A 9553-nucleotide genomic window follows, 5' to 3' on the forward strand; every position below is an offset into this window, starting at 1 on the left:
GTGGACCCTTCGTGGGTGGAGCCCTCCGTGGACTCGCGCAACCGTTACCCTTCGTGGGTTGAAGTCTCCATCAACGTGGATGTAGGATAGCACCACCTATCCGAACCACGCCAAAAACATCCGTGTCTCTAATTGCGTTTGAATTCTCCAAACCCTTCCCTTTACATTCTTATAAGTTGCATGCTTTACTTTCCGCTGCCTATATACTCTTTGCATGCTTGCTTGAATTGTGTGATGATTGCTTGACTTGTCCTAAAAGTAGCTAAAATCTTCCAAACTATAAAATTAGGAAAATGTTAAGTTTTTATTGGTCAAGTAGTCTAATCACCGCCTCTAGACATACTTTCGATCCTACACTCGCTCCTCCCTCCCTCGTCCTCACCCGCCGCCGCTCCCTCCAACCACCTCCTCCTCCTTCCGATGGGTCGCTGGATCCTTCGGCCACCCCATGGACTTCGCCTGGAACGTGGGCTGGGAGGCGGCGGTGCCAGCCTGCAACGCCAACCCCGACCCCGACCAACCCGGTGCCGTAGGAGGTGGAGGCGAAGTCCATGATGCTGGTCTCTGGGCCGCGCGTCGCCGTCTCCGGGCCGAGGCGAGCCGACTGCCACGCAGGTCGTGCTCTCCGCCGTGTCAAGCTACCGTCCTTCGCTGGTCTTGTCATGGATTAGAGAGAGCGCGGGCGGGCGGTAGAGGAGGGTGGCGGGCGCTGACGTCGCAGTCGAGGGGGAGCAGGGCTGCCGGACCTCGCACGGATGCGCAGTCGGAGGGACGGCTGGAGGAGAGTAGGAGGTAGGTACGCTGGGATAGGGTGATGTCGCCGGCGACGGCAGGGCCAGTCGGCCGGAGCTGGATTGATCCGGAGGCGCTCAACAAGAGAGGCGGACAGCGGACCGATGGAGAAGGGATCGGCATCGGGCAGCTCGAAGACCCAAAACGGTTGCCTCATCATCTACCTCACCGTCTCTCCTCCAGTACGCGGATGCTCTGCTCGACCTCTTCCTCGTCATGGCTGCTCAACAAAATAAGCAGGAGCAGCCGGTGCAGCCGAGCGTCCGCCTTAGGCTTCAGGTACACAACCATTCTTCTCTTCTTCCTTTTTTTTACTCCCTTTCTTTCAGTACCCTGCTCCCCTTCCAATATTTGTTTGTGCGGCTGTCAGCAGGACATGGCGTTCAACGGTGGATGCAGGCGGCCTATGCCAAGGTGAGCTTCTCCCATCGTTTTTCCTTCTGCTCTTGATTTGATCTCTAACTTATGCGTCCTCCTACCCACCAATCCGCCTTCAACATCAATCTTAGGATATACTTCTTATGCTTGCCTGTGAGCTGTTTGATAAAATGCGCGTGTAGTGACCAAAATGTGAGGTTGTGTTTCCTGCTGTTGATTGATCGTTGCTTTGGTCGAGGTGGGTTATGCTTGCTTCTGCTCTTCATTGTATTTTTGTTCATGGCCTATGTTGGAGAGGTTATGCATGTTCCCTCAAAGAAGCCTTATGTCCAAGAATAAATTACTTACGTTTGAGTGCGAGTAATGACATAATTTGTAATTTTTCATTTCCCTTTTGCGTGTTCATTAGAGATTCCTTTTCTGTTCCTTGGCTTACTAACCTTGGTAAGTTTAGAAATCGTATCTTATACAGATATACATCTCTTCTACATGTCTCAAATGCTAGCTTGGTATGTTTTCAAACCCCCACGAACTATATCTATTATATTTCTGCAATTTTAATGGCTTAGTTTCACGTGTTAGATCATTGTTTCCCAGTTTATACCAAGCTGATTACAGTAGACCATCTATTTGGTATGGTACCTACAGGTTTTCCTACTTAATTATATTCGATGTATAAGAGGAATTATTTAATAAGATCACAGACATCACGTTTGATAATTAGGCGCAGCTTACCAATTGACCGCTTGCTAAATCCATCAATGGCAGTTCTTTACCATTAGTTAAGAAGTGAATATATATTTGTTAAATGTTGTTCGTGTTCATCTGCACCACGCTGCAGCTGGTGCGGGCGGGCTGCTGTCGTTCATCTACCCCACGCTGCAGCTGCTGCGGCACGGCGTCCGGCTATTCGGCGACCAGGACCTGCAGAGCAAGGTTGGCCTGCTCATCGACTATGTTGGGGATCAGGTTAGCATTTTGCCATATCAGCGGCTCCTCTCCTCGTCGGCGCCAGCGCGCGGGTCGTGGGGCGTGAGGAGAGGGAGGGGGCAGATGCATGAGAAGGAGGACGACCAGGCGGCGACGCGCCCGCCCAAGTGTAACTAATTCCTCTCTCTTGTTTGCAGGATCTAATCTCTCCCATGGCGGTCGGCGGCGCTCTGGCCGTGGAGGCCTGCTCCTCATGCTCCTCCTCTGGTATGCCTCTTCGCCCCTGCCTCTCTTTCTCTCTTTTTTCCTCTCGCTCTAGGGTTAGGATTCAATCCTCTTTAAGAGAAAAAACAACCCGAGTGTAACTGATTCCTCTCTCTTCTTTGCAGGATCTAATTCTTGATTCTTGCGTCGGTCTGAACTGTGCGATTTACGTTTCGTCAGAGGTGAGCCACTTTTTTCCCGCTTGCTTACTACCTGTTTGATGAAATGCGGTCGTGCTTAGAATCCTTTTTCTGTTTGGGGTTAAGATCTGTCCTATTCCCTTCTGCTCGTGCTGTTGTATATACTGTTTTTAGCATTCTTGGTAGAAGAGTTTCCTTGTGGGTAGAAAGCTTGGTTATGTCCTGATTTATGAACTGTTTTCTTCCAGGTCTGTTCTTGGGATTCTGGTGCTGTTGATCTCGTCAAGGGCCTCATCTGCTTTCTTTCATCTTGTGAAGGTTCCATCCTCTGACCTCATGCTTCTTTGTGTGCACTTGGTGATTATTATTATTAGTACTTTCCCTGCTAATTGTTTACTATTTCAATACATTTTGTTCCTCTAACATAGTGTCTTTAGCGTTCTTGGTAGAACGGTTTTCTTGTGCATGGAATGTTTTATCCTCTTACCTTATACTATTTATTTGTGTGCTCTTGGTAATTATTGTTTGAGTCCATTTTGTTTGTCTTCTATCGCTTATTTCCTTTCCAGCTGTACGATATGCACGTGTGTATGTTTTGTTTGTATGCTGCTTGCACCTTTTCCCTACGCTTTAATGCTCTTGTTTCTGCCTTTAATGCTGGCCTGAACTATTTGTGTGTCGTCTGTTTGCTTTTCTCTTTCCATTTGGCATATGTGCTTGGTCTTGCTCTACGAGAGTGAGCTCTCATATTTTCCTGCATCTACATCTGTTGCAGGGTTTCTTTTCTACGGTTGGTGTCAGCAGTCAGCTCATCTCCTGGTTCATCGTCCAGTATTTGCACTCCTCTGATCAACTTGCTAAGGTTCCAACTTCCTCCTTTACTTATATTCTTTATACTTGTTGCAAATCAAGTAATTTAACCGGTTCTAACTGTGTGTGTAACATGTGGTGTGAAATTTTGCTTTTTTGTGTTCTTATTGGTGCTATTGCCTGCTGTTATTTCTGCTTACATATATTCTTTCCTGCTTCGTATTGTGCAATTACTTCGTTTACCTAGAATGTGTGCTCTGGTGTCCTTTGTTCTTCCAATTTTGGAACTGTGGCAGCACAATGTGCATTGCTTCCGCCTTTTTACTTGTGTGAGATCGACGGGAATGGTCATGTGCTTGCTGGTGTAGAGATTGATGTTCCTGGGGATGGCCTTATAGGTAATAAACCTAGGTTTATTTTAGATTCAAATCACTTAGTTTTTTTTGAGCCATGGAACCTGCAGTTTTACACTGCCAGATTGAGACATGGAAATTCATGATGTACTTTGCGAGACCCCTGTCCGTTAGTGCCTCTTTGATCAGCTCTGCTATGGCATTGGATAACCCTTTAGTACAGTGAGCTTTGGTAGAAAATGGTTCTGCCATTCTTGAACAGCACCTGTACTAAAACTGAATAATTAAATGCAACCAACATAGACTTTCCTGCTATCTATGATTACTCAACAAGTTCTTTTAGTTTTAGTCTGACATGGTAGCTAACACCAGTATTATAAATTGTTCATATCTATCTTCTTTGACCATACTACATATGCATAGTACTGATCAATGGCAATAATCCTTATATGGCCTTTTTTATGAGCGATAATCTAACATTTATAAAATCATCTTAGGATTTCCTAATGGATCCTGTACACATTCCACCAAGGGTTATTTTGGATGCTATGCTGAACACACTCTATAGCTCCCAAAAGCTGTGTACTACACCCAGCCTACAGGAGACATTGGTATAGAGACTGATTGAGTATTATCCATCTCTGCAGCACTTGCCAAAGAGCACTGTCAAGAGATTTGTTTGTCAGTCTGAGTCATCTTGCTACTTTTGCAGGTTTATTTGCATATGAAATCACCAGAATTTTCGCCATGGCTCTGGTTCTTGACATGGTGCTTAAAAGCACTCATCCCATCCTGATTATTCGCATACAGTTTTTTGTTTTTGTTTTTACTGATTCACTTCTATCGACATTTTTTATGTCCCTTTTTATGACCAGCTTGGCCATTTGGTCTGGATGGAGTCATTCAACAAAGAATTTGAGAATGCTTTATCTTTCATGCAATAGTTGCGGACAATTGTTCTTGGTTTTTCCTGTAGTAGTTGATAATCAGTCTGAACAATAGTAGATTAGTAAATAGCAGTTAATTTGAGACGACTTTTATCTTCCCTACAGTAGTTAAGGTTGATTGTTCTTAGTTTTCCCTGTAGTGTTTAATTTGATTGTTCTGAGCATTCAAATTGTACTCTGTTTGTTTCTCTCCTACTCTTTTCTGACAAATGTTATTATCTGTGCTTCATTACTACTCTCTCTAAATCATGTGAGAGTTGAATGATGTTGCAGGATAACTATTGATGGTGAAAAGATTGTGGTTTTTTATACTGGTATAGAGGGAGTATAATACAAATGGTCCTTCAAATCCAGTTGGAAGCTCCTACCTGTAATTGATGAAGGCAGGATTTACTATTTCTAGGGAGTAAGAGGTTTATTTGTTGAACCATGATATCTAAGGGAGTAAGAGGCGACGTCCAGGTTGGTACATAATGGTTCTTAGTCTTTTGCTTTATGACATCGAATGAACTTTGCAATTCTAAGTGTCTATCATGTCCTGCATAGTTTTTTTATTTTGTGTAAGCTGAGAGTATTCATAGTTCCATTTTCCTATTTTTGGCAGGGGTATCTAAGAGAGCTGGTCCAGGCTTGATGGAAATCGCTTAGTACATTCATGGGATCACAAACTTTTGGCGTTGGTTGAGATTAGTGACGCGGGACCATTAATAACTAGAAGACTGTGACAATTAACTTACTGTTTCATGAATTAGAGAGGCTGGGTTGGACCAACTCCATGTTACAGGCCCTTTCCTCATTGCATTTCTCTTGACATTAAATTGATTAAATTATAATTTCAGTAGGAAATCTACAACATACTCAGATCATTATGATTACTCTTTCCTGTTTTTGTTTTTATATCTAATTGATATATAGATTTTGCATCTTGTCCTATGACATGTACTTCTGTAGTTGTGTCCACTGGACTTACTCTTTTCATTGTGGCATCATGATTCCTCCTTTTCTTGGCTTGCTATATATGTTTGTTTCATGGTCCAGTTGGTGTTCCAAAAATATGCTCAAGGTACAAGACTCGAGCAATGGTTAACGGGCAAGCACTATATACAACATTCATCTATGGTAATATAGCCTGTCTTTTAAAGCCAATGTATGCTATCACCAATTGATCGGAATATTTTCTTTCAAGCATCAAGCTTTCATGTAATGGAATATAAGTATCTTTAAGTTGATTCTAAATCAATCTCATACACATACTTTGAATGCTTGGCTCGCTCTCGCTTTTTGCGCCATGGTCAAGCGTGGAACGATGACTCTGTCTAATGTTTATCACTTCATAGCGCCTATATGTGACTATCTACTTTGTTTGCTAATAACATTGTAAATAATTAATCGTAAGCTTCTTAGAACACTATGTATCATTACTAAGCATCTATCTACCAGCAATAAGTACTTATTTTCATATGTTTCAATATGTGTCCGAATAATATTAATGTACCACTCTTTCAATACATGGCTTACTCTTGGCCTTTGCGCCATTGGTGCAACTGGTCATCTAGTTATATTTAACTGATGAGACACAAGCCATAAGAAGATCAACGAAGTCTTGTTGGAAACCCAACCGAAGCAGCATCTTTTGAAGAAAAACCCATTCGACCCTATCATATGCTTTATGCATGTCAAGCTTGACCGCACAATAACCGAAATTTCCTTTTTTTCTTATTCTTGATTGTGTGCATACTCTCATATGCGACAAGAATATTATCGGTAATAAGGCGTCCAGGGATGAAGGCACTTCTTTCCTCCTTATAGAAATATATAACGCTAATAAAAAAGTGAGACGCTACATACAAAACTGTGGGTTACAAAGGGCGAAGGGGTGGGCATAAAAACCGAACCGATGCCGAAACTGAATAAAGCAAATTATCATTTTTTTCTCATGTCACAACAAAATTCAGTTTTCATGTGCACTAACCGAACAAAGACCAAAAAACCTAAATCAACAGAAGAAACGATAATCCAGATTCGAACCAGCGACGCCAATAACAATACGATGGTGCAACCACCACGCCACCACACCCGGAACCGTTAGTAAGAAACTTTCTCATTCTTTTATTCTTTCTTTTCCTTTTTTCCTTTTTCCTTTTTTCGTTTTTGATTTTTTTCTTTTTATTCATCCTGGTTCGTTGAGTTGTTTGCAAATACGTTAACTTTTCTTTTAAATTGATGTTTTTTTAAATTCGATCGACTTTTCCTGAAATTTATGTTTTTATTTAAAATTAATTTATGCTGGGTATATAATAAATAGTTATGTGCAGTACTAAAAGGGTTAAATACTACTACAGTTTCCTTGTGGTAGACAACAATGTCTTGGCTGATTTAGTGGTTAGCAGAGAGCGGCAGGGCGTTACTCGGTAGGTGCGGAGTTAGATTCCACCTTCCCACAGCATTTTTTTCAGTTTGGCCGTTTTCCTTTGGAGTTTTTTTTGCATTTTCCTTATTTCTTTCTATTTTTGTTTTCTTTTCTTAATTCATAGACCTTTTTAAAATTCGGTAACTACTTTGAATTTATGATTTTTTTAATGAAAATTTCCCAAACTCATGACTTTTTTTCAAATTCATGATTTTTTCGAGTCTGTGGTTTTCGAGTTCGATTCCACCTTCCCACGCATTTTTTCTTTTTTTTTCACGCGTTCCTTTTTCAGCTTGTTGGTGGGCTGGCCCACTAGTGCGCCGCGTGCGGGCGCCGGTTACGTTCGGCAACGCTTAAAGCGCCAACTAGGAGCTCCCGACGGGCCCAAGATCGGCCACCAATGCATCGTACACATTACATGGGCCTACCTGACCAAAGTGCATGCAAAGGTTGCAAGGCCCATCTTACTGTGTGCTTTTTTGGTGGGCACTTCTAAAATCCCAGCACAAGTACTTGGCGGGGTACATCGGTGGAAAACGGATAACCGTACCGAATATCTAGCATTTTCGGTTTCCAGTTTGCTAACCGAAATTTAATAAACACCGAACGGTAGAAACCGTATTTTCGGTTTATACCGAACGCCCACCCTAGTCAATAGAGCGCGTTATTTGCACCTTGGACGGCCTGGTCCAATTACATTTTTCTTTCTTTTATTAAAGATTCAAAAGATGCAGTGCTTTGACTGGGTTTCGAACGAACACCATCCACCTCGTTTGGGGGAGCCACCTGTCAGCACCATGTCAAGTAGCAGCTGTTCGGTTTAGTCTGAAAAATCTTAATTAGACATGGCTAAGATCTTGAGGGGCAGGTTAATTCAAAGAAGTGAGGGTCTTCTGAACGATGTTTCCTTGTCGCTAAAGACATGTGTATGACTGAGGAATGTGGGTAGGCTGGCCAAGTCGCCGAGCTTGAGAGGGAGAGCCTACCAACTTTTCTGATTAATGTTGTTTCTATTTAGAGCCGGTCCTACAACCATATACACCTAAAAGAAAAGCATCCTAATCTAATGTTATCTCACCTAAAAGAAAAGCATCCTAATCTAATGTTCTCTCTCATTTCTTCTGTGAATGTTACTGTTCATAGTTCCCAAGTTTGTGTAAGGTCTTTGTTTTATTGGTGTCCATCGGGGGTATTCTTATGGTATGATTGCTTCTTCGGACTGCTAATGAAATCGGTGCACTCTGGGAGGCAAAGAATAAACTTGAGAGGAAGTTGGATGATCTTACTTTAAGACTTACTCTGGAAAGGAGAATGCAGGTATGTTTTTCTCTGCCTTAATTGCTTTTGTGTGTAATGTGATCCCTTTATTTTTGCATGTTCTACCCTGCATGTCATAGATTTGAGACAGTTATGCTTCTTCCTGCCAGTATAATGACAAATATTTTTCGCATTTGCAAATTCATTGTTTTTCTGAACATTTCTGCTATGGTTGTTATCCTGCATTTGATGCTCTATGAATGTAAATGAATCAGCAGGTGTGACAACATTCGCTTATAGTTTCCCTTTATTTTGGTTTTGATTATAGTGTATTTTTGCTCCTTGGCGCATGGATTTTCAGATGCAGGTTGCCGATGAGGGAACAAGTTGGTGGAGATATCAAAGCGGGACAAAATAATAGAAAAATTAAGCATGGAGTGTGCTTGAAGGAAATATGCCCTAGAGGCAATAATAAAGTTATTATTTATTTCCTTATATCATGATAAATGTTTATTATTCATGCTAGAATTGTATTAACCGGAAACATAATACATGTGTGAATACATAGACAAACAGAGTGTCACTAGTATGTCTCTACTTGACTAGCTCGTTAATCAAAGATGGTTATGTTTCCTAACCATGGACAAAGAGTTGTTATTTGATTAACGGGATCACATCATTAGGTGAATGATCTGATTGACATGATCCATTCCATTAGCTTAGCACCCGATCGTTTAGTATGTTGCTATTGCTTTCTTCATGACTTATACATCTTTCTATGACTATGAGATTATGCAACTCCCGTTTGCCGAAGGAACACTTTGTGTGCTACCAAACGTCACAACCTAAAAGGGTGATTATAAAGGTGCTCTATAGGTGTCTCCAAAGGTACATGTTGGGTTGGCGTATTTCGAGATTAGGATTTGTCACTCCGATTGTCGGAGAGGTATCTCTGGGCCCTCTCGGTAATGCACATCACATAAAGCCTTGCAAGCATTGCAACTAATGAGTTAGTTGTGAGATGATGTATTACGGAACGAGTAAAGAGACTTGCCGGTAACGAGATTGAACTAGGTATTGAGATACCGACGATCGAATCTCGGGCAAGTAACATACCGATGACAAAGGGAACAAACAACGTATGTTGTTATGCGGTCTGACCGATAAAGATCTTCGTAGAATATGTAGGAGCCAATATGGGCATCCAGGTCCCGCTATTGGTTATTGACAAGAGAGGTGTCTCGGTCATGTCTACATAGTTCTCGAACCCGT

At 42.0% G+C, this 9553-nt stretch overlaps 1 protein-coding gene across 6 annotated transcripts; it reads left to right on the plus strand.

Annotated features, from left to right (window-relative positions):
• Nucleotides 1-378: 378 nt before the first annotated feature.
• LOC125531661 lies at nt 379-5544 on the plus strand. 6 transcript variants are annotated; one of them, XM_048695981.1, is made up of 9 exons: nt 382-1071; nt 1163-1206; nt 2012-2139; nt 2298-2367; nt 2490-2546; nt 2753-2822; nt 3280-3366; nt 4888-5076; nt 5219-5544. In XM_048695981.1, the coding sequence occupies exons 1-5, from the start codon at nt 815-817 to the stop codon at nt 2501-2503; spliced, it is 513 nt and encodes a 170-aa protein (XP_048551938.1). In that variant the 5' UTR covers nt 382-814; the 3' UTR covers nt 2504-2546; nt 2753-2822; nt 3280-3366; nt 4888-5076; nt 5219-5544. The 6 variants fall into 6 exon arrangements, with proteins under 6 accessions (XP_048551942.1, XP_048551938.1, XP_048551939.1 ...); XM_048695982.1 differs by lacking the exons at nt 4888-5076; nt 5219-5544 and adding exons at nt 4165-4278; nt 4380-4686; XM_048695985.1 differs by lacking the exons at nt 4888-5076; nt 5219-5544 and adding an exon at nt 4165-4687 and having other exon boundaries at nt 379-1071; nt 2012-2106.
• Nucleotides 5545-9553: the final 4009 nt, after the last annotated feature.

The sequence above is a fragment of the Triticum urartu genome, unplaced genomic scaffold, assembly GCF_003073215.2.
Source record: "Triticum urartu cultivar G1812 unplaced genomic scaffold, Tu2.1 TuUngrouped_contig_7779, whole genome shotgun sequence".
Taxonomy (NCBI): domain Eukaryota; kingdom Viridiplantae; phylum Streptophyta; class Magnoliopsida; order Poales; family Poaceae; genus Triticum; species Triticum urartu.

Bases quoted from the DNA above. Each gene is read 5' to 3' on its own strand.
- LOC125531661 (XM_048695981.1), top strand. From the start codon at position 815: ATGTCGCCGGCGACGGCAGGGCCAGTCGGCCGGAGCTGGATTGATCCG. The intron at 1,207-2,011 runs GTGAGCTTCTCC...ACCACGCTGCAG, and splicing joins TGCAGGCGGCCTATGCCAAG to CTGGTGCGGGCGGGCTGCTG. The intron at 2,140-2,297 runs GTTAGCATTTTG...TCTTGTTTGCAG, and splicing joins TCGACTATGTTGGGGATCAG to GATCTAATCTCTCCCATGGC.